Raw genomic sequence first — 25866 nt, forward strand, 5'->3', positions numbered from 1 at the left:
TAAATATTTCAAAATCCCTAATTATCAGAAAAAAACGATAAAATTAATGCTGTTTTCAGTCTTCGTCTGAAAAACTCTGAGCGAACATCGACCGAAATAATAATTATAATTAGCGCAGATCAGCGGCGTAAAAAAGCGAAGACGCGGACGAACCGGTCCAGCAAGCGCGACTCAGGAGGCAGGGATGCTGTGCGCAGCGCCCCTGGCGGCGGAGGGCCGGTGGCTCCGCCCCCGAAGAGCGGCCGGGCGCAGTGCGAGTCGAGCAGCCGAGGCGGGAAGACACGTGCGTCGTGTTGTGCCAAGAAGCAGACGCCGCTACCGCCAGTCAGCGCAGCCAGACGACGACCAAACTTCTTCCTTCCTCGCTAACACTGGACTCCTGACAGTGCTACACCGAATAATTATTTTTCTTGTGACTGACACGTGCGTCGACTATTATATTGACAGTGATTGTTGCCGTGTCCCGTGATGCGACTGTAGGCCGGGACGTCCCAGACATGTCTTCCGCTGTCTACGTCCTCCTGTTCGCCCTGCTCACAGGTTTGTCCGCCACTTTGATTTATTATATTTTTTTCGCGCGATCCTGTCAATAGAATTACGAGTTGTTTCCTCCCCTGCCACGCTTTGTAAGAGACCGACTGGAATTCTATGAAGTGAAGGAATGCAGATTTCCCGCCGCACGCGCATTTCTGTGACCACTGCGCGTGTTGTTTGGGTCTGGAAGCAGTGCCGGGAACGGCAAGACTTTTATTCCTCCCCCTTATAACAAAGGAATTTCATTTTTGTTATGATCGCTAGAGCTTCCTTTCTTGTTGTTCAACTCACTGACAATGATCCAAAATTACTTTTAGTCCTTGCGGATGGGTATTAATTAATCGAGTAATAATCCTGCTTAAACTAGAACTAAATAATTGACTTCGTGGTCAATATCAAAATACTACTACTGCGAACTGAAATTATGTATAATTCGCGTGTGAAACTCTCTTTGTCAACAACGAATTATAATTGACACATTTAAATTTTGTCAAACGTACCTGCGGCTGGAGCCAATTTTGGCGAATTAGGCTAACCCCTCCCTTTATCTCCCTAATCAATGACGCCCCCTCTTAATTAAAAGCGAAATTGCAATTGTGCTTAATTTCGCACGCTCTGCATTTTCGGGTTGTGCCGAGCGCGCAGATAAAATTTAACCGCCCCACATGAAATTCGATTGCTGCTCAGGGTTTATCACCGGCGTTTGCGGCGGCCGAATTTCATTACCGTGCAATATAATAATACGCCCCCCGACAACGCACACGGCGCGGAGACAATAATAATAATAGAAGCGAAACTCGTCAGCAGCATCCTCTGTTTTCGGAATATAAGCAGTTTTATAATTTCTCACGATTGTTCTCCACCGTGTCCGACATATCGCATGCAGTCACCGTCGGTGGGGGTGGGAAAAACTCGACCCATTGTTCGCTTGGCGCGGCAATAATTTATTTTCTCAACAGTAATTAGCGGCCGAAATGTATGATATGCGCCGATTCAAGCGAGAGTAGCAGGAAGATCTAATTAGCGATTCGGTCGCACCGAAAAGCAGATAGCCTCGTTCTTGTGTCGAGTTTGTCTTTTTTACTCTGGGTCGGTCTGTAAGGAACTACTTATTATTAGCAGTGATAAAAATGGCTAAACAGACTTCAACGTATTAATCAAAGCAAGGAGAATATTATTGATGTTTTTTAATTATAAAAAATTTCACCTGCAACTAGATTTTTGGTCAATTGATATCAAATAAATTAAAATTAATTGTTTAGATTAAAGTTATCAACTTCAAAAAAATTACCAAATTGTCAAGTGTCTTTATAAATTATTTTAATTTGGATACAATAATTTAAAAAAATATTTTTACAGTTTTGGCAGCTGTTAATGTCACAATTTTCATGCTACTGAACCTAATATATATGTAAAAAGTGCGATTAATATATTTCAATTTTTCATTTTGAAATTTTCACGCGTATTTTTCTTATAATTGTTATCCCCCATCGTATGCCTTATTGTCTTACGTTTTTCATTATTTCAACGAGCTTAGTATAAGCTTGTCACAGATGTCACGCTTTTTGAAAATATTTAAAATAATTTTAAAGGCTCATATTAAATCAATAGATATCTTGATGGAATCGTTAATAGAAAACACATCCAATGATCTATCTCGCCAACTGCCATCGCTTGATTTAATGAATGTGCTCCCTCCCCCTCTTCCACCTTGTTTTCTTTAATATTATAATCTCTCTATCAGCGTTGATTCGTGGAATGGCCAAATATTTAGATTGTCCCTGATATCATTAGCAAAGTTCTTTTTGCTATCGTAAATCGGTCGGGATGGACAAATTTTCAGCTAATTTGGCGGGAGTGGAAAATTTTCGATCCAATTCTCGGACCTCGAGTTTGTCGCCGGCCCTTGGAGCGGTCGTAAAACTCGATTCTGGTCCGGCCGGAGGCTGACTCAGGAATCCGCCGCAATGATTACTATTTAGCAGCCTCCGCAATACAAACACGCGAGAGGCTACTCGCATCGCATCGCAGTATAATAGCCGACGGACCAGTCGCTCGCTCGTCAGTCAGATATTCCGACCACAGCGCGGCAGAAAAGCAAGCAAGAGCTTCTTTCCGAATAAAGCAAGTAAGCTCCTTTTAATTTAGTGCCAGCAGTCGAGATAATGGCCCAGGCTTTTCTAGCTGCCAAACAGCCAGCGAGCAATGGCAGTCAAATGAGCACCGCAGACACTCTGATCGTTTTATGGACTGTTAATCTGCCCGCGAGATGCCTCTCTCGCTGTTTACAGTATTTATTTGCCCCCATCGGATGATATTTTCATTTTCTGTATTTATCTAAAAATATGTTAACAGAGAAATGGCTCCAATACCGATTCTGGAATTCAAAGCAAATTTTTTGCAAAGTCGAAACTTTTTTTCCCTAAAAATTTGATCAAACGTAATTACATTAATTTATTATTCTCACAAGACCAACAAAAATTTGATTCGCGCATAATTGGCATATATAACAGGTTAAATTTAAAAGAGAAAAATGATTTCACCAGCGTCAGTGAGCGTAAAATGAAATCACGTTTCACAAAGAGCCACAGAAAACATTTTCATTTCCTTGTGTGATATTGACACTTCTGCCTTTTTGTGTGAAATAGCCGAGCTTCAAAACGCGTAAGGGGAAATATCGCCAAACCGAGAGCTGGCAATCTACAAAACATTCTTTCCCTGCAAATTATCTTCCCCAAAATACGTTTTTTCTTTGGCCTTATGCTTGCGTTCCGCGTCGGAACTGTAGTACTCTCTTCTTTCTCGGAAAGATAGCGAAATTGCCTGCTTTGAGCGGTCGTCGGTTGTTTATTTGGCCCATTCCTCCGCATAATGATCCTGCGAGATGTATCAATTTTTCAGTTTTTTATTTTGCATCAAATATGCGAGGGATGCTACACTCCCAAATGTGTGCATAAAAAGGCGGCGAGGAGACAAAAAATTGCGCTCGCATGAAGTCAAACGTGCAACTTTGTGCTCCATCTCGCAACTTTTGCCGCTCGTCGTCGTGTGTATGGCTGCGCGAGGAGCACATACAAATATGATGAAACTGGAAGCGGAGAAAGAGCAACCAAGTGCGGCTGTGTAGTATTTTTATTGAAGTGCCCCTTTTCTCTCGTGCTCGACACAACATTTTTTACGAATTCATATACCCGCGCCAGGCCAGCCAGCCAGTCAGCCAGCCCGCTATTTATTTTCTATGAATTCGGATGTGACACTGCTGCCGTCACGATAATTTTGCCTGCTCAGCTCTTTTTTGATACGCGATAAGCTGTTTGAGGTTGGACGAAAAAAAAAACTAACCAGCTCAGCGACTGTTTTATTGTGCTCGGTTTATTAGCACCGTGTTTCTCGATCCTGCGATGGGAAAAGGACCTTTTTCGGCCGCAAATGGGTCAATTAACCATTCAGCAGAATATTACGTGTGAGAATTGAGATTCTGATAAAATCACGTGCTCTGGTTTGTTTCGAGTGGAACTTGAGGTCCCTAGTGACATTCGTTCCAAGTAGAACTTGCATTCAACAAGCGAGTGGCACCGACCAACTTCTTGCAAGGGAAGTCCGCGCTTAATTTAAATCTGATTATACTGTTCTTGAATTTCCTTAGAGTAATCTGATCTTCTATTATTTTGGACGCAGAAAGTGCTAGATCCTGAAAGCAGGAACTGAATTATCACACCGCAAATTTACACAATTCCCTTATGGCTTAAGATCTTTGCGGCGGATAATATTTTGACCGAATAATACGATTACGTTTTTCCTTTTCCCGCCGTATGAATCATTTTGAGCTTGGCAAGAACTTTTTTTGTTAATTCGGTAGCTCATCGTCACTGTCGCTGCTATATTTCAAGTGCGGACGGCAGTTGTAGGCGCCACTCCCCTCGGAAGAAACGCCCTCCGAATGATATACGTGCATGCACGTATAAGGTCATTAAAAACAATAATAATTTCTATCTCCGCATGCAGCAGCAAGTGGTGTTGTCGCCCATCGTATGCTTTTTACCGCAATCTGTGGAAGCATCGAGTGGGCCAGCGGGTAAACGGAGACGAGTCGGAAATTATCCGCAGTCATGCGAGCTAGCGTTCTCCGTCGGACGCACACACACACACGGCCAAATTAATCAGTTCATTTGTAATTCTCGAGATAGGCGCGCGAGTGACAGTTGTTGGTTTTTATTTCTCATCTGCCCGTCCGTCTGCCCGCCGGCCGGCCGCACTCGTATATATGATTTATGTTTAATTCATGTGGCGTTATCGAATTTTATTTCGTTTTTTGGTCGGTCTCGGATGGACGGAGGGCGGAATGGCAGTCCAATTGCATCTATTCGTGCCAAGGCTCTTCGGCTGGGGCGTAATAAAAACGAAGATGTTTGCCTTCCTTACCAGATTTGCTGCCACTTGAGCCGCGTCCTGAAACTCGTTCTGTCTCGTAATTTTGTTTCGATATTCAAATTTGACGGCAACCGCGGTGGCGCTTTACTCGCGATCCGAATCGATTCCGCACAGATTTGCTCATAAACTTTGAGTGAGCGCGGGTGTGATGTATTTATCAATTATGCTCCCGCGAGTTGGTGGCTGGATGAATAGAGTGATTTCCAGCAGTAGCTCGCTCGATGCCGCTCTACGCGGTAAAATAATATAACGTCAAGTGTAAACACGCCAATTAGGGATGATTGCATCGCAGGCGCGCTAACTGTTAGGCAGGCACATAAACTCACAACTCCACCGCATATATAGTGCTGCCTCCATTAAACAATTAAGAGTGTTCCATGCCGAGGTCCGTGACGCGGAATTTTCATCGTCTGTTTGTCGTGCATATTATTAATGAAAGCAGTTACTTTGGTATTGTGTGAAATCAGGCCAACTGCGTAATTAACCGCGCCCATAGTAATGCGTTCTGCTCACATATTATTCTTTAATGCAAAGCGAAGTGCAAACCTCAAATACAATTGTCGACCACTGGTAAGAAAAGCCATCGAACTAATTTCAATAAATAAAATACGTGAATATAGCTGAAGAATCAATTTTATATTTCGTATTTCTGTCTCAACCATCGCCAGGCAATAAAGTCTGTATAGCCCCGGCTATGCGTGCTTGCTCAGCGCTTTTCCACTTTTTCATTGGAGAAATACCAAAGAAGAAGAAAAGTTGTGTACAGCGAGGGAAGGCCCGAAATAGCGCAAGCAAGAGTATGCTTAATTATTTACAGGAGACAAAGCGAGCGTTTTCGCTCTTCTTTCAGCTCATCCTATCCTAGTTTTTTTGGTTCTCGCGCTAACCAAGGTGTTGGATTCCGGGTGGTATAGAGAGAACAGTCTTTGTCAGCACATACCAACTTTCGTTGGAGTGTTGCGTTACTCTTTTCCTGTGCGTGCGTTTGTCAGAGGACACCTGACCACCCCGAAAACTAGTCAAGCGCGGTGCTCTCCCAAGCCTCATCCTCGCTCGGCTGACTGACTTGAGTATCAGGTGATCTCGTCTCTGTGCACATGTTCATTATTCATGAAACTGCTGCTGCGCGACGACGTAGCCAATTTTAATAAAATTATACTGCACGTACTTCTCTGCTGGCATTTTTGAGACGGACCTTGCGCAAAAATTCGGCGCCAGCTGCCACTAGAAGTGTTAAATTTTGCTCCGCTTTATGGACGGCAGCTCTGACTTTTAGTGAGGAAAGTTTTACGGTGCTCATTTACCTGAAACTCCCTTCGCTTTTTAATTATTAAGAATGAGTGTTCTCATTGGCAATGCCATAGCGTTTGAACTGAATTTTAGTGTGCAGATGCCGAAATTACTGGTGCTTAAAGAAGAATGGTACTGCCGGATGCAAAAGGAACCGGTGTTTAATCAAAATTTATCTAGTTGGAAAGAACAAAATTATCTAAAAAAATTGCCAGCTATTTATGTGCAAAGTACTAACTTGCCATAGTAATATTTTTCTTTGAAGGAATACCTTATTTGACGACAAACGTCTCAGTCTGCCGCTTGCTATGGCTAACTACGTTTTTTCAGATCCAGATTCAAATGAAGGAAAACATATTTCATTTCCTAACAGTCTGCAATCAGCCAAATCGTTTACTTGTTTGCGGCTGCTTTGATTCTCCTTGCTTGCCAGCCGCAATAGCATAAGCTGGGGCAAAATACACAAAGAATTGGCGCTGCAATTCCCATATATTTCGCGAGACCTACAGACGCCTGCAATTATTTATTCATTTATTCACGTACCGTGGCGGCTGTCAATACCAATCGAGAGCTCCCTCTCGCACAATATTTCCGTTTTTCTACTCTTTGCTGGCTGGAAAATCACTTTTGTCATTTCCCTGCGGATCCAAATTCGATATTTTTCCAATTGCCGTCGGTTGATTTGCAAAATTTTAAATTCTCAGTCCCGCGGGACGCCGGCGCTGAGTGAGCGAGCGTTAAAGGAATAATTTAGTCAAGCGCATGGCGTTAATCGGATCAACCGGCCGGAGCAAAAAGAGCGCGTGGTGCAGCAATTAAAAAATTATTCCGCTGGCCAGCGGAAGGGGGAGTCCCGCTCGCTGCAATTTGCATAATATGTTGACGGATTAATGGTCCAGAAAAGCGGTGCGAGGCCGGCAAAAAGAGCGAATTTATAGAGTGTGCGACTGGGCAGTTTTTTGGCCGCTGGCCGCGAGCGCGATTTATCAATTTTTGAGAAGGCGAGCAACCCTTTCGCCGCGGATGCATCTGCACAGTGAAAATTTTCTTCCCTCAAGAATATATCCAGCGCGGATGTAAAGGGTGAAAGTGAGTGATGAGCAATGGGTGGTCGGCCGGCTATTCTCTGTGAGCTGAAATATATGGTTTTGCAACGCCGCCCGTCCATTCATCTCAATATCTTAATAGTTATGCTGTCAGCTCGTTTTGACAGAATTCCGGCACTAAATTGAATCCGCTGAAAAACGAAACGTATCATTTTTCACTTGAAATTGAATGTCGCACGTAGCCGCATTGCACTGAGAAAGTTTGTTCAAATTTACTGTACGAAGTAAACTTATATACCTGCCGTCATCGATCTTCAAGTGGTTAACAAAATTTCTAAACCTCAAAACAAGAGATTTTATGGAAAAACCGTGTATTAAATTGAGAAAGTGATTTGATCCAGCGGAATGATGTGATCCTAGAAACCAAAGTACACACGATCCGCGCCGCACATTATGCCACAATGTTTTTATTTGTCTCCTCGCTCTCACATTCGCGGCAGAGTGTTGTGACATATCGACCACTTTCCCTTTTAGCCGCTCGTATTTGTGCAGATTTCCGCTACTTTCCTCCGTCGCCATCAGGGATTGGCAAAGAGAGTTTTTCTAGGCGAATGCCACCCGAGAATTGGAAATATTATTGAAAGATTGCCTGATTGAAAGGAAAATGCGCGCGCGAGTGCCTTGTTCGCACATATTCTCTCTTCTCTCCATTTCTTCTTTCACTGCCGGCTCGGCTCGGCTCGTCAACATGCAGCGCCAGCTCTAATGCAGAAGAAAGGCGAAGTCTGGCTTGATGTAATCCTCGTCTCCGGCGTCGCGTGTGCGTGAAGCCAACGAGCCGAAAGATCCAGTGGATGTAAAAATCAGGCAGAAACATTTCACGCCTAAATGCAGCAAAAGACTTTCCTGCCGCTGCTCGCTGCCAACATAGATCCTCGACTCTTGGCGCGCGGCTAGCTCTTTGCCTCCTCGGGCAAATCAGTGCGAATAAAGCTGTGCTAACCCCAAATCTGGCAGAGCTGCTCCTTGCCCGCGTGCACCAGCTTCCCCTAATTTCAAACAACTGCTGGACCGAATGCATTTGGGAAAGTTTTTCAAAAGAAAAAGGTTTGTGTTTCGCGCGCAAACCATTTTTCATTTTCCAGCTGTCCAGCCTGATTCGCAAATCGCAAGCGGCGGATTATCGGAATAATAAGCCTGGTTGGCCCGTTCTCTCTCTCTCATTTTTGTATGTGCTGTGTTTGTTTTCCATCAGCGTCGGAATTTGAATAAAAACTCGTTATATGCAAATGCCATCAGTCCGAGATGCGCAAATCCTGAATTCACAAATAAAAGTGTCCGCCTAGCTGCCGCCTAGTATTTGTAAATGCACACGCAAAAAATCCACGCACAAACAAATATATTATCTCTCTCGCTGAGCGCACACGCGCGAACAAGAGTGACACGATAATTACAAAATAATGGAGACGAATCTGCAGGAGCGGCACCAGCTGAATTAAAACAAGTTTGTTCTCGGCGCTCTAGCTTTTCGGGTTGAGTCGAAATGCGCGGCGGCGCCCATTGTTATTACAATAAAGAGAAGGCTGGCACAAGTTTTGATAAAACATTAATGGAATGACTGCTGCTGGAGCCGAGCTAAGCGCCGCGCAATATAAAACTTGTTTAATTAAATTCCAACTTGCTTAAACTCTGAGCGACTCGCGTTCACCTTTGTTTTCCACGCACCCTGACTCCATACTACGCCTAGTGTGCACAAAATTACACCAACCGGCAGCAAATTGCATCTCCATTTAGTCGAGGGCGCGAGATCAACCCCCCGAGAGGGTGGTTTGAGACAATAAGGTACACGTTTAGCCTCTTCTCAGGCCACTTTGCTTTTAATTCGCGACCGGCTTTCGAGTGCCTCTTCCTTGCTGGTGTGTCGTGTTGCCATCTGCACTTCGGGACTCTCGAAAAGAGCCACTTGAGCTCTTTTAACTCAGATTTATTGGCAAATTTTGCGAAACGCTGAGTAAACAGCTTTTTGGAATGCAGAGCGCTGCTAACTGAAATCACACAAAAGGGGGAACATAATTTCCTAATTTAATGAAACGTTCCTAACTCTTCCGAGAGTCTTGAAAACATAATGGAGTACCCTTGGCTCGCCATAACGGACTGGAACTTAAGTTGTGGGAAATTTCGGTGGTTGATTCAGCCTTGTCCTGCAATATGGATAACATGTTTGATTTTTTTCTCTCCTGACACTTCATGTGCTGGGCTGAGATCATTTTGTCAGCGTGTTCGTAATCCGAACAAGTAGCGGTGGCAAAAAGTGGAGTGCACATTACTGGAGCTGACGAAAGAGGCCACATGCAAAGAAAGACTCATCACCGCTGTATGACGTAAAACTCATTCCAAAGTAATGTACATGTATCGAGCTGCAGCTTTTTATAGGTCACGAGGACTGAGGATGACAAAGGTTTTTCTAGAATCCAGCTGCCATTATTATGTCGAGAGAGGGTGGTTTTGCAAATATCATCGGGGCTGGTGCAGTGTCGGTCTGTGATTCAGCGGGTCGAGCCGCTTGCCGCCGCCGATTCCCTTGTCGAAGAAAATGCAAGTTTCGCCACTGCAAAGAGAGGAAGGCGGCGAGAGGAGAGAAGGAGTCTCTTCTGCCGACGCCAGCCAAGTGAACAGGAGTGTCATTATAATTTTCTCTGGGCCCAGCAGCACTCCTTTGTTGCCAGCAAGCGCGGCGCAAATAATTTGACTCGATTTGGGAAGCACAGAATCGTCTCAGTAAAAGACAAGAGGAAGACACATTGTAGGATGGGTGCACTTATTTGGATCAATGTAGCTAATTATTAAGGCTGAATCAATAGTGCTCTATTTCTCATTTACCACGTGGAAAATCTAAGCAAATAATTAATGTTAAAAATAGGAATTAATTTTGTTTTGCCCAAATTAATAATATTTTTTTGTGTTTCAGGTAAGCTGCTTTATTTTCGTCACTCCCGATGGGAAACTATAGGCTAAGTACTATATTAATTTCAATAGGATGCTGTTATTCAGTGTCGATCTTTCATTATATCCTTTGCCCAGAATTACGAGCAATTCGGTTTTAAACAGCAATTAATTTGAGTTAGTTTAATTAATGCAGAAGTTGGCTCGGCGCGTTGCTGTCGTATTCGCACGGGAGGCGCGAGAACAAATTTGCAGACCAAAATGCCGGTTTAACTCGGGCCGGCACTTATTATTTGCCGAGGCACCGAGGTGGCATTATTATTAAATGTAAACGACAAATTCCGTGCGCTTTAGTGCAGCCAGCAGCTCGCGAAACTCCGCTCATTTGGCTCCGCCGAGTTAATTCCGCAGCAGGCTGATGGAGCCTCTCTCTCTTTTCTTCTGGCGCTTTCGGTAGCGGCAGTCGCGTTTAATTAAACACATGCGAGCGAGCGAGAGAGAGCAGCGAGGGGGCGTTCGCATAGATAGATAGATCCAGTTTCCACCCCCGATTATATTACCCAAAAGCATCCAACTCTCGACATGCCTCTGGTTGTTTTAGCCGAGAGAGCGCACAGTCCTTCTTCATTACTCTGAATAATTGAACAATGTTCCCGGCGAGACCGAGCTCTGAAGCAACCACTGCTAAAGCCGCCGCCAACGACGAAAAGGTGACCCGGATTACGAGTCGCTTAATGCAACGCCACTTGTGATTTTCTTTGCGTCCCCCTGCCCACGCAAACACATTCGCCTGGGAAATGCTTCGACTGCTTTCAGTTTGGAATGTAAACACGGCTACAAGGAGGCTTGGGCTGAGAGGAAAGAAACACTAGAATTTTTTACAGCATGCCCCAGAAACCAGAAATGCACAAAAAGCCGTCATTATTTTTAATTTCCGACTTCCAGTTGCAGTGCGATATTTTAATTCAAAGCCACCAGCAGGTTTATAAATTCCATATATGTCTTTTCTGACCTCCTCAGAATAGGAACGAGATAAAATTTTCTTGGTTGAATATGAAGACATGAATGGCTCCTCCGCCAGCTTGACCACTCATTCATCCGATTCTATATACACGCTAGAGAAGAAAATCAATCGCTCTCCAACTGTGCGAACTTTGTCTTGTTAAAGGAGACTGCTCGTCCTCTCGTCACTTAGCGCGCTTCCACGGCGAATGAATCCTCCTTTTTCACTCACTCACTCACTCAGTCAGCAGAATATTTTCGTGTCGGGGTCGTGCATGTCTTGGAGGCGCGCCGGCCACTTAACCAAAGTGCCTTTGGTACACCAGATGCACGCGTCCCTGCCAGCGCAGCAGCCAGCAGCACCCCTTTTTGCCTTTTTAATGACGGCCTTTAGTTCTCTCTAATGGCACGCCGGTCGGGGAAAACTCGATTTTTGCTGCGAATCAAAACTTTGCGCACCACTTGGCCGCAAGCGCTAGGAAGAAGCAGTGCGTGAGTTTGCCGCTTTTCGCTTGATTATGCCATATATGCCGAGAATTGTTAGTTTGCCCGGGTGTCAACAACTATTATTAGCGGCTCTTTGTGTGGGAATAGCGCACTGTGGACAAATTTCCCGTTTCGCCCGCGATTTCGGAAGCGACTGTGTAAATTTAAACGGTCGTAAAGCATTTTCTCATCACGGCCTAAAGGAACGGTTCAGCGTTCCCAGGCGCCAGCCTGATTAAAACGGCTGAATCTGCCAGTTTCCCACCAAAAATGGTGCATTCGCACCTTATTTTGCGCTAAAGCTTGAAATGCACTTGTGCCACAATGCTCTCCCGGCGCTCATTCGCGGCGTAATGAGCTCCGACCTGCACCTGACACCCCTATATCTGTCTCTCGCATGCATCCCACATGCTCATATTGCTTCACCGAGACCGCAGAAAGCATTATTGTGTGGGCCTGCCCGCTCTCGTTCCGTCATCGAAAATGCGGGTCAAACACCGACGGTTTGCGATTATGGCAGGCAGGTGGACCACACGAACGTAATTTGCTCTCCACCCAAGCTCTTAATTTCTCTTCCAAACAGCGACAAATTAATGTGCCCGGGCCTTTAACAATTAATTGACCGACCAACATTTTAGACCTTTCTTCTTACTGAAACATAAGTGTTTTAGAGTCCTGATGTGAGCTACCGCTTAATTCGTGCTTGAAACAATTTTATCGTTCCTTTTACTGTCTGAGCAAGTGCAACGTATCTCGTCAATTGATCCTGATTGTGATATATGAGAACGCAGGAGTTCAACTTTCAAAACAATTAAAAATACACTACATTGCCTTACTTATTGCTTTCAAGAGAGAGAGAGAGAGAGAGAGAGAGAGAGAGAGAGAGCGGCGTGATTACGCTGAATCTGCTATCACAATCTCCCATTCATTCATTTCATTCCCGCTCCGTGCACTTATCCAATTTCGTACACACAATCAATTCGGAAACAAATACTCTTATAAAACATGACCGCACGTGCATACCGTTGGTAATAAGCATTCTCATTTTCGGCCAACCGAATTCAGCCAGCGTGACGCAATAAATGTCACACGGAACCAAAATTAAACAAATAAACGTGGGAATAGAAACAATGGTTTTTCGCCACAATTATTTCCATCGTTCAGTGGTGATATTTGCGCGTGGAATAAATTAATGTAAAACAGAACGCTTCATTTCGCGCATATCGCCAAACATAATAATAATCAAACTCGTGCACCTTCGCTAATTACCGCCTGCGTCCGAAAATGCCGCAACGGCAATAAATAACGCGCCAATGATTATATCCGCCGATTATTGAGGCAGCATCCGCCGAAGAGTTGATTAAAATTTCATTATTTGCAAATGTGTCGCCAAAGTCGATATACATGGGCAGGAACCCTACTTGGCCGTCGATTATTATTAATAATTCGTTGCATTTGCGAATGTCCCGGCGCCGTTAATCAGGTTGCGCTGTTCCGCTTAATTGCGCCAATTACCTAGCTGCCGACACGTGTTGTAAATTTGCGCCCGCACATATCCCTGCAGCAATTACCGAGTTGTGTTATTGTTGTCGGTGCTCTATGGGTTTGCTCATATGTAAGTACGTGTGCATACACAATTCGTGTGCAGTGTATTCATGCATTATTATCCCGCCACGTCCCATTCGAACGATTTTTTTATATTGCACCAATTATATATGCTGCATTCTGCGGATGGTTTCCGGGAAGCCATTGCATTTTTATTTCAGATCAATTAAGGCGGACAATGCAATTGTGTGCTTTTCTCCCATTCTTTATTGATTTTTTTCATAATGGGCTATAAAATAGCTTGAATTAAATTACGCTTAATGCCCTTGTCACCCTAGAATGGGAAATAAATTGTAAAAGGAAGTATCCAATCAGGCAATTGCTATAGCGGAACGCAAATTTATTTTGTAACAATGACATTCAGCAACAAAATCGATTAAAATAGAGTATACATCTTCTAGGAGTTTAAATTTTAATTGCGTGGAAGACACATTGTAGAGTTGATTAATATTTATCTACCATAATGTTGAAATACGTTTTGAAATTGCTGACAAACGCGCAAAGATATAGCTGCGAAGATGTGGTCTCACGGTTTGACGCTCTCGCGCGCTTTTCCGAATAGCAAACAAGAGGGCAGCCATGCACGGTATTAATGCGCTATTAATAATAATAATGCATGCATCACACACAGACTCACGCAAACACAGACAATGCAGAAAATTTTACACCAAAGGCAAGCTTCGCGCAAAATAATGGGCGAAAAGAGGAGCTGCCGGCGTGTTTGCTCATATTTAAAGCGCATGTATGCAACCCGGCATGTTTTCCTTTTTATTATCTATTTGTTTGTGTTTGCTCGCCCATATATGTACACGGCGGCGGGATTTTTGCGCCACGGAATAATTATTTATGAAAGTGCAGAGCGAGAGAGCAGGAGCAGCAGTGTGTCTGTCTGGCCCCTCGAACCCCAAGCTAGCTCTCCCCGCGTGCAATAACGCTCAGCGAGGTTGTAATGAATAAAAATCGCGCGAGGAAACAAACTACTTGTCTGCACGCGTGGTTTTCCTCTTTCTCTCGCTTTTTGCTTGTTTTGCCGCCGCCAGACAAAGGATTCAAATTAAAACGTTGTGCATGATTTATAAGCGCCCCGGTGATACCACCCGCCCATTTTGTTATCAACCGATGAATAATTCCGCACTGGGCTCCGAGCAGCTCGCTGGGACCACTGTTTAATTTGTTAATGAACTGCAGTAGCCCTGGCTTTGCTGCAGGGCAGTGCGCACTGTACACATTTCAATAAAACCGATCGATCAGTCGAAACGTATAGATGTGAGACGCAACAAAAAACAATCACCGTAGGCGAAAAACCTATTGAAATAAACGCGGAACGTGAATGGAATTTTCAAGCAGTGATTTCAAGAGAAATCGGGGCCGTTGGTCTTTTGCAAAACTCTCAGGAAGCATTTTCGCACTGCCCCGATTAAAACTCATCCGCCTGTACATACTGACACTCGTACGAGTGGGAGACAATCGAATAATTAAAAAATATCGAGGCCCGCCAGAAAATACAATCAGAGGGCTTTTCCACACCAATGCGCTGCTGCTTTTGAAAGGGAATAAAATTTACAGTCATATCAGAGGAGAGCTATGGGGCCCTTGTTGTGCAATTTCGAACGCGTCCGTTCAATTTGGCGTTCATAATTACGTTTAGTCAGCAGAATCAACAATTTTTCAATTAATGACTATTTCCATCAACTCGGCGAGGTGAAAAGTGCTGAAATTTCGCCTCATTCATAATTCCATGCAGGCAGAGAGATACGAGAGAGTCTTTCAAAGTCCCTCTCACGTTACGCTTTTGAAGTCATTTGTAACGTCAAATTATGTTCGCGCGCATTCGCCAGAGGAGCCGCGCGAGATAAAGTAACATTATACATTTTAGGAGGAAGAGCAGACGAGAGAAGAACGAGACGGGACGATAATCTTGATAATGGCGCGGTTGCCTGCCTGCCTGCAAGGAGGTTGCGAGACGCACTCGCTCACTTTGATATTATTTTAATTTTATAGTTCCTATCTGGCAGAAATTAATTCTCGCTCACTCGCGAACGAGCGACACTTCCTTCCCGGCAAATGTTCTCAGGAAAGCGAAATCATTAAAAGTTGAGCGCAATAGCGCTGCTGCTGCTGCTGCTGAAAAGTGAGCTTTCTCACGCACCCCTGATCCGAGAACGCCGTCAGTGCAGCGGAATTAAAAATTTTCACAGTCTCTGTCGCCAGATATTCAGCTGCAATAAATTATAATTAAAAAATTGCCCACTTAAACCCATTTTCAGTTAAAATGAAGTTGAGACCAAATTGAATTTTAATAACGTGTCTAAATTACGGGATTTTCCTTTGTGAAAAACGGTGGGAGTGAATGACAAAAATTTCCATTTTTTTGCACTCGTTTAGTGCGGCGATAAATGCTGTAACTGAGACCGTTGCTCCTTTCGGCGTGCGCGACGCCCTCGTAAATTTTGATTCCGCCGATGTGACAAACATTGCGCCGATGCTTTCTCGTGGCGACGAGTGATAATATTAATAAATAAAAATTCAGCAGCAACGCAACGCCGAGTGTTGCCGACACGAATCACGTAATTCTGTGCCGCGCCGTTCTTGAGCAAAAAGAGGCGTCTCACCGACTTTAAAGGAGGAGACACGAAACGCATTTTTTACTCTCGAGCCACTCTTATTGCGCGCAAGAGAGGATTCGCCTCATTTTTTCTCTCCCTGCAAAGACAAACAAAGAGGGCCAAGAATTTTCATCTAAAATGTAATTAAAATGGAGAGATGGCGATTAAAAAATGTGCCGAGCGGACGAGAAAATGAATTTCACCAGCTGCAGTCACAAAAGCTTGTGATATTTTGGCGTCCAAAAGAGACGTGAAGAGGTGGCTTTTCGTGCCATCTGGAACAATGTCTGCAGTATTTCTTTTTAATTGTTCTTGGCATCTTTGTCAACTTTTAAAAGTGTGCTGAATACATTTCTTGCCATGCATTCAATCACACAGGCTTTAGGTCAACTCTATTCTATTAAGATTAAAGCACAAAGAATTGCAAAAAAATCCGTGGTGCCCAATTTTGTATTCGAGTCGCGCAGGGAAATTAAATTTCCGCTTGGCGAGCAGATTTAAGATGAGCGGTGTCGCAGTCCAAAGAGGCTGCGGGACATCTGGCGCTCCGCACGTTAAAAATTTTGCATCTTTCGTGCGTCAGCGAGAGCGGATAGCAGCGGGCCTCGCAATGATACGGCCGGAATATGTGTTTCACTGGAACACCAGCAGCAGCGTGCATATATCGATTGGGCCAGTGGAGAGAGAGAGAGAGAGAGAGAGAGAGAGAGAGAGAGAGAGAGAAGACTTTGCTGAGCCGCCGCTATCAAAATTTGTTTAGCGGCTCCTCGGCTTTCCGATCACGTACGCAGAATCAAGAAAATGTTATTGGATTTACAAATGCCGTCGACTGTCGTTTTCTAACTCGATTTTCATACACACGCGCGCGTCCGCTTGAAAGCAAAAGGCGACGAGCGCGTTTTTGGACCAATCAAACCCTAAATAAAAGTACAGTCGCGTGTCTTGCGAGAGAAAGAGACGCAGTGAAGTGTTTACTTGGCGCGTGCTGCACGGTAAATCTGTCGATTGTGTCGTGCAAAATCATTTTCCCTTTCTTATACTAACTAAACATATACACTAATTTCGAGTTATCGGCTCGCTTTTAAATTGGATTTGATTTTTACTCGAGATTCTAAACCGGCTTAATATGTTATGGATCAAACTTCGTGCTGCTATTTTCGTTGCGTCTTTTCTTGCCTCAGCTGGTGGTCGTTATTTATTTTGCAGCGTCGATTTCGGGTCTCTCGTGACCTGGCCGGCAACAGATTGGCCCAGGTCAAAAAACCCCCGGCGCGCGCGAGCTCGTACACTGGCGAGTGAGCTTACCTGTTACGGCCTGGTGCCAAGAAAAAAGTAACTCAAACCCGTGCTCGTCGGGTCTTCTGAGACAGAAAAAATACAAACATATACATTTGATCTTTTTCGACTTCGTTTCCTGCTGCTGAGTGGCACAACTTTTGTATTTCCTGCCTGCGCCAAGTGTAAAGATGCTGAATCGTTGTTGACGAGTTGATGACATGCTGTAAAGGTACTAAGAGAAATCGGGAGTCGTCATAGCGAAATTGCATAATAAATGGACTTTCTACAAATTATTCGCAAGACATGCAAATCGTGGATACAATTTTATACTTGGAATTCTTTAATTAATTCAAACATTACACTTTAAAATCATACCCTGTTAAGTTCCCGTAACTATGTTAATTGTATAAAATGTAAGAAAGGAGTGATAACTTCTGACATTTATCTCTAATATGCAATCTAATTATTCACAGGAATTAAAACTAAATTACCGTCTTGACTGCAGTAATAATAATTGCCATTTTTATGCCGCGAATAACGTAATTAGTGCGGAAACTAATTCCTTTTATAGCTTCACGACGCGACTTATGGAAATGATAATTTGCCTCTGGTGTGCTGCTGCTCATTTTGTATCACGCGTATTGCACTAAATTCGCTGCCTGCTCCGTCGAGACTGCAACACAGACTCGGATTAATTCCAGTGGCAGGGCAGTATAATAATTGTAGCAATTGAGTGCAGCTCGCGATTCCGATCCACTGACAGTGCCGCGTATGTAAATTGTAATGCAATTAGTCGACGCGGTAATGCGATTTGCTTCGACACACGAGACGGTTTTACAATGCAGCGTTGCGCATTGTGCTCTCTCTCTCTCTCTCTCTCTCTCTCTCTCTCTCTCTCTCTCTCTCTCTCGCGGCGGGCTGAATTAAATAACTGTGCTCTGCATGCATTCAATTGAGCAAATAAACATTCCTAATTCCGTCGCGTTGTTTGCCTGCATTATATTATTGCGGTGTGCATCTCGCCGTCAGTTGCTTGCTCTGGCCTGCCTGCCTGCCTGCCTGCTTGAGTAAAAACGATTATTATACGAGACGGAGAGGAGAGAGATGTGCGGCGCTGAATTTGCATGTCAAGTGCACCCAGAGAATGCATCGTGTGCACAGCACAGGCGGCTCGCTTTTTAGGGGCAGTGTGGTGTGTACAAAGAGAAAGACGATCGTAATTTTGGTAAAAAGAACTAAACCTTAATTCATTAAAACAAATTAATTTATGGCGATTTTATGTAAATTTTAAAATCATTTAAATTTACAATACCAATTAGAATAGAAAATGATCTCCCATAAAATTAAAAATTTGTTTACACCCTAAACGTAGTTTGCTGGTAAAAGCAATGCTTATGTTGTGAAGAATCAGTTGTCCAAAGTTAATCATCATCCAGATGAGGCAGCACAAACCGTTTTATTTATACACTTCCCTCGATGAAAACAGCACTTTTAGTGGTGGCAAGAAAATTTGAATATTTAAATGAGCCATCGCGCGTAGTGGTTTCATCAGAGAAGCATCTCGGCCGGCGGAAGCTTGCGTTGAAAGAGCATAAATAAATTCTCATTTCTCTGCACTTCCTTGGAGCCGGTCGTTTTGAGTTTGCAGCATTTTTTCACCCTGCAAAGCACACACATGCACTTACTCTCAGGGAGTTATTTATCGCACACGTGTATTCTCCCGTTCGTCTAAATTTTTATGGAAATTGGATCAAATTTCAGCGCATGCTACGGGGCTTGTCAATGTTTTATGGACATTTGCGCGATTTATTGCTATTTTGCTTATTTTTATGGTGCCATTACCCGACAGCAGCACTGGGCTGTGTGCGTTCATTTCCGATGAATAATAAAACATTTCGCCGCAATTTATGCGAACGCGGCGCACAACTTCAATTTTCCGGCTCAGGAACAGAAAAGTGAATTTTATTAGCTCTTAAAAAGGATTTACTTTACGAGCAATCTTGAGATTCAAGACATATTTTGTTTGGTCCGCCATTCAGTAGCGCGTTTAAACCAAAGCCCTGATTAAAATCTGCGCCGCATTCCCGATTCGGTCCTTTTCACTCTCAAATTCTTCTTTTGTATCGCTGCAAATTACTAAAAAGAGAAGGAGAGACGCAGTATTGATCAACAGGTATGCGTTCCTAACAATATCTTGGATTTCCGTGCCTGGAAATGAACGACGCCGGCCTCATTATATACGAACGCGAAACCAATCCACTTTCTCGTTACGCTGAAAATGATTGCTACAAAATGAGAGAGAGAAGAGAGAAGTAAAAATGAGAAACTCCCTCGCTTTTCTTTGTCGACGGCTGATTGCTGTGCAGCTCGCGTTTCTCGAGATTTTATTAAACGAAAGATATATAATAAAAGAATTATACGCTCGTTTGTTACAACACACGTTTGCGGGGAGAATAATTGTGTAATGCCCGTACAAGTTGATGAATTCGAACACGCGCTCACTTGCTTGCAATTTGTTAATGAATGTGCCGTGATCGCGCTGCTGAAGTTTTTTTTTAACAAATATATATTTCCATTTTGCTCCGATCAAACTGGATTTCATTTATTACACTTGTGCGGAATCAAGTTTTCTGCAGTTTTGCTTTTTAATTCAAGGCAGCGTGCGCAGTACGCAGACTGAATCCTAATTGGAGTACTGCTCAAGCGAATTACCATTCGCACGGTGCAGAAGTTTTTGTTCATAAATATCCATAGCTTAAGTGGAGGGGTGCAATTTAATTTTATTAATATACAGACACACTCTTTTAATGCCAGGTATTTATATGAAAATTTCTTTAATATCTTCATGAAAAGCAACCATAATTTTGGCTGAAATGTTTCTCTTCACTGGCTTCAGGAATCCGGTTGCGCGTTATAATTACAAACTTCTTTTGCAGCAGAAATTTCAAAATACTTTTGCCGCAGCATTTTTTCGAGCGAGCAAGAATTCCTCTTGAGATTCCAACTATTTGCCTCGCCTTGAAACGTCCGATTCCGAGCAAGTTGAGAAAAAGGCTCGTGCGTTTGATTGTCAGCGAGGCTAATCGCTGCGGTGGCGAGTGTCCCCGAGAAGCCAAATTGTCAACATCCCTACTTATTCAGGCGTGAAAACCGTATTACAAATTTCGAGGAACTAGGATATTAATTTCCATGATTATTTCGCCGGTAGTTTGGGGCAAAACAGCAGCGAACTGCAATTACACGCAAGGCAAACTTTGGCTCTTTCCTCGTGCACGACGGGCTCTCTCTCTCTCTCTCTCTCTCTCTCTCTCTCTCACTGCCGTCGTTTAATAATGCGAATGGATGGATGGGTAGATGGATATGTTCACGACGAGAGGTGCTGAAATCCAATCCCATTTGAGGACGACTGATTTCGCATGCCCCAGTAACCATCATCATTCCAGGGGGAGTCTCTCTTTTGCGCGCCAATATCAATACACACAGCCGGCAGTGAGCACTGCAAGCTCACTCTACGCTACAGTGTAGCCAGGGATGCGTGAGAGAGTTTATCCAAACGTACACATTCACACACACACACACACGCGAAAGGGTAAATATCATTCGCGAAGGGCTGATTCCGAACGGGCGACTCTGTTTGCTCCCCGCTGACTGCTGTTTGTTTTCTCTGCGCGAATAATGCAGAGTTAATTGTCGAACATCAAAATTCGCGTTTGGATTATGGTTCATTCGCGTTGGAAAACAAATTCACGAGATTTGCAATGTAAACAGTGTTGCCTAATTTAGTAAATATTTATGCCTTAAATGTTTGACAATAACTTAAAGATATAATATTTATAATTACCAAGTTTCATAAACATTTTCGCTGTAGAAAGTTTGCTTTGGTAACGTCATTTCTCGCTGTGATGAGACCATGAATGAAAGAAGGTTTGTTTGATTAATTCAAGTTGGCCTGAAGGAAGTCTGAATCAGAGTCTTTAAAGATGACTGGGATTCCACCCCACGCAGCTGACTGTGCAACTCTTTTTACCATTTATTGAGAAGTGACCAAGGGCGGTGGTGTGTCTGTTGGTGTTCATAAACTCCCACTCTTTGCCGGAGATGATTTTTTCTTCTTCTCTCTCTCTCGTCCGCGCTGCCGGGCTAGCATGTCCGCGCAATAAAAATTGCACAGCACGCGCGTTTGTCCAAAAGTAGTAATACTTGATGTTTTTCGGTGCCCACAATGGAGCGCGTATAATGCTGCCGGGAGCACGCATTTTATGGTGCAATATCTTATTTGAGCGGCCAGCATTACTATTAAGGCGTATGACCCTCTAAAAATGGCATTTAGTGCGCGCACCAACGCACACTTGGACGGCCGGAGCGTCGCTGGCTGCTTTTGTTGGTCATACCGCATATATGATGTCAGAGCGGCTGTTTGCTGCTGGACTGTGCGTGTGTGTGGTGCCCGAGACTAATTTCGCCGGCCCAGGCACTTGAGGCGTCCCTTTCGTTAATGAACCGCAGCTAAATTGCTCGTGCCGGCTCCCCCTTTACATAAAGCAAGTGCTGGACTTTCTTATTGAGGCATAAGAAGTCATAAATTCTGCCAGGATTACGACCCAGAAGTAATTTCTGCGGTATTTAGTGCTTATTAGAACATTGTGTGTTAGATTAACATTTCGCTATATTATGCTCTTGAAAGTCAAATCCCTTAACAGCAAGCTAGTGTGCCAATGCTGAAGATGCCACAAGGATTTTTGGTGAAAAAATCAAGAACAGATTTTTTTTTATTTAGAGTGACCAACGAAAGTATCTAAGAGACAAGGTGAATGGCTGCTTCGGATTCTTATGAAAAATCGAATCTAAAAATATCCATGTTGATGATTGCTATTTCACCGGCTTTATTACGTCACGGAATTATTCAATTAATACGAGTAAGGAATGGAGCTCGTTGGCTTTATTATTCTTTTCACGTTCGTTTAAGAACACTGGATGGGAGTCATGAAGCAAGTTAATCGTCGAGGCCCGCTTTGATTGCCGGAGCTGTCCCATTATCCGCGCGCACGCTGCGTCATAAACTGCGGACTCAATACGGCGGCGGCGTCGGCGAATTGCAGCAGCAGGGACAAATTATTCGATCATTGTGACGAGCGGCCCGGTGCTCTCACCGAGTAAAATAAAAAAGCGGTGCGAGCGTCGACGGTCCAGCGGATAAACTTTTTATTTTTATGATCGCGCCGGGCAGCGGCTTTTGCATTAAAGCGCCGGCGTCCATCAGCACGCTGCATCACAGTTGGCAGCCATAACAATGGCGGGCCAATTGCGCTGTTAAATAAACGGCGCTGAATGTAAAATCTAATTGATGCGTTGTATCGAGAAGCGCGTCATTATCGCCGCTTTTGAAACGTCGCCACGAACCGTCGAGTGCACACACACACACACACACACGTTCCCATTCGGATGGGTCGATTCTGCCAGTCTCGCAGCCATGTGCGCACCGCCCAGCCGGCTTTTGTGTTTGGTGATTTGCGCTGCATGGAAATAAATTATAATGGAGAGTGCATGCATGAACTCTACTTCTCCGAGGCAGTCACTGGGCCGCGGCGTAAAATCGCGCGTTAGGTCTGGTCGCGCCGCACAGAGGCCTTCGATTTGTCCAAGCAGCAACCCCGTGCATCCTGTCTTCAGGCGGCTCCAATTAGAAGTCTTGTCGCCCGGGGCAGTGAAAAAAGTGCTCAAATTAAACTGCAGCGAAGCAAGCAAATTTAATTTAAACGTGGTTCGTTATCGTGTTCCCCTACAATTATTGGTAAGAATAATTTTTTATTAAGTGGTTCCGGTTACAATATCAATATTATGAATTTTAATATAAATCAGTAGATTAAAGTTTGAGTGCCTCCAACAAAAAATATTGACTAATTTAAAATTACCTCACAATTAAACAATAAAGTATGACGTTTATGATTATACCGCTTTAAAAATAAAAAAATCAAACTCGTCAGAAATAAACGTAAAAACATTGCACTACTTTTCACTGCCCCGCTTAAATAAATTATCGCCTTCTTAGTGGGCGGTGGTGCACTCTTCTCTTCCTTTCGATTTTAATCAAGCGCAATTACTCCACCTGCTTCCTCTGGGGAACAAACACGCTGCCTGCCTCTTGTAGCGCGAATAACAAATTTCGAGTGCCGGCTGCAAATGAATGAACTGAATTATTAGTGCTCCTCAACCCACAAAAACCAATACAGGAAGGGTTGGTGGTCGTCGAGCGATCAGCTCAATTATCCTTTGATAATTCCACATACATGAGATACCATCTCGGCGTCTCACGATCGCATTCACTGCGTCTCTCCGCGGTTTTCCGCTGATTTTTGCTCGCAGTCACGAATACCCGCACAAATCGCTGCTTTCACTGTTGTGTCGCGCGCGCAAGTATGTTTTATTTGGTGCCGAGATCATACTTATCCGCTCCATTGTTTTTGCAGTCAGCGATCCTCGCTGTTGTCGTCGTAGGCGACAGTGGCGGCGGCGGGAGTTGAATTTCATACTCTCAGTGTACACGCCGCACATTGATGGCTGGCTGCTTTTTTGTCAGTGGTAACAGCAGTGCCGCTGCTGTTTTGATGCAACAGTTGAAAGTAGAAAATGTAGTGCTATACACACAAAACACACACCCGCGAATGCGGAGAGCTCAGCTGCTGGGCACAGTGAAAGAGGATAATACAGAATTCAGTTGCAGTACCTCGACTCTATTATTTTGTTTGCGCTTGGTTTATTGAACCAGCCAGCGAGCTAGAGCGCCGAAAAGCGATCTCTCAGCCGCGGATTTTGGAAAGTGCTGCGTTGTTGTCGTTCATGCGCCATGTGATACAAATAAGAGCGACGGCTGCGGGAAATCGCGTTGCGGTTTGACATGATCCTTATAAAAACGACACGCGGGTGAGGAGAAATGAAATTTCCGGCATTCTCGACGATGTTGACTGAAAACAAGATTGCTCGCTTAGTTCCATGCAGGATTTATTCAATATCTGAATATCTGTATATCATCCCGTGAAATGTAATCTATATAAACTACTTTTTCAGCAGAAAATAATTTAAAATTAACCAGCTAACGAGTGTCGCATTGCACTAAAAATAAAGTTTCCAATTAAAATTAAAAACTTAAAGGGGTGTTTAGAACCCATTCGGGATATATATAAATTACAAATTTGAAAGACTGAACTTCATATTTCTAGATTGGCGAAGTATTGCAATACACAATATCAGCTAATTAATTTTCCAGAAAATCTAATTAATCTCGTTAATTTTTAAATTAAGTACGCAGATAGTTCCTCCATTTTTACAAAGACGCCCCGAGCAAATTTTTAAATTGGCAAAGTACTCTAATGACACACTTCCGCTGTACTTCATGAACGCGAGGGAAACGAGTTTACCTGCCCCTCTTTGAGTGAGTTTGCCACAAAACAACACATTGCCGCTTCATATCCGTCGCAATGTCACTGTATGAGGAGGGCACGCCAGAACTTGTTTTCCCACAATTTAACCCTTCCAAGTGCACTCCTCAATTTTTCATGCGCCGCCTGGTAATTCCGGCCTTTTGCTCGGAGCGCGAAAGTTAACGTCAGGAGCGTTATTTAAAACAAAGGCAAGGGCTCGAGCTAGAGGTGTCAACACTCTCGGCAATTGAATAAAAAATCGCGGAAACACGCCTCGAATTCTCAGAAGAAATTGGATTACGCTCGCTGGGCGTTGGCGGAGAGAGGCGGCAGGCAAGGCAAGGGTTGTTGCTGATATAAAATGTAAACTGCTTTGCGAGCAACAGCGGCACTCGACTGGAGAAGACGCGGCCGTTCTATTTCGGGGCATAATCCAAGCGAGCATCTCTCACCTGACACTAATGAAATGAATAATACAAGCGCAGATGGTGCGTGAGTCTTGGAGCGTGCAGCCGCGCGTCATATGCAGGCCCGCTGTACACACTCTCCTCATTCTGGCAACAACAAGCCTCCACTCGCGGCTAATAAAAAGCCGGCGGCGGCAGCGGGTGTCTCCTTCCGTCTTTCTTTTTCTCTCTTTCCTCCTTGGACTGACTGAGAAAATAAGCTCGCGGTTCGCTGCTTTTCTGATGACTCCGGCTGATATGAAAATGCGCTCTGCGAGAAAAATTGCCAGTTTGCCTCCAGACGCTCTCGAAACGGGAATAACAGACACACGATTGCTGCACCCTGCCTCTATGGAAATGAAATTTCTTTTGTGACAGTTTTGCCTTGCGCTATGCGAATTGTATAGTTTAATAATTCATCGTAAAATGTGTATCATGTACTTTTTAAAGAAGCTGTAGTCAAATTTCACCACAAAATTGCTGATGCTTTCAAATTTTATTTAATTTTATACCCATTTACTTGGGGTGGGGATCGTCAAACATGCAACAAATTTAATAATTTTCTACCGGCAAAAAGAGGTTATTTAAAATTTGTAAAATCTTAGCGAGTGTAAACTAATTCAATCTTATTATGTTTCAGGTAAGCGCATTGGTCATGGTGATTTAAAAAAAAACTGTTGGATGAGGTGTGAGTTGGTACGTATATATAAATATAGACGTTGAACACCTATCAATAATAACACGGATATTGCTCTCAGCTTATTTTTCTCGCGTAACACAT

The 25866-nt window shown here is 43.8% G+C and overlaps 1 protein-coding gene across 4 annotated transcripts in view; it reads left to right on the top strand.

Annotated features, from left to right (window-relative positions):
• The first annotated feature begins 237 nt into the window (after positions 1 to 237).
• The window catches only part of sns (sticks and stones), a 169148-nt gene continuing 143519 nt past the window's right edge, over positions 238 to 25866 (top strand). For all 4 annotated transcript variants that reach the window (XM_065491568.1, XM_065491571.1, XM_065491570.1 and 1 more), the window contains exon 1: positions 238 to 540. In XM_065491568.1, coding sequence (XP_065347640.1) covers positions 498 to 540 — 43 coding nt within the window. In that variant the 5' untranslated portion in view covers positions 238 to 497. The remainder of the gene's footprint in view (positions 541 to 25866) is intronic.

This window comes from Cloeon dipterum, chromosome 4 (assembly GCF_949628265.1).
Source record: "Cloeon dipterum chromosome 4, ieCloDipt1.1, whole genome shotgun sequence".
NCBI lineage: Eukaryota > Metazoa > Arthropoda > Insecta > Ephemeroptera > Baetidae > Cloeon > Cloeon dipterum.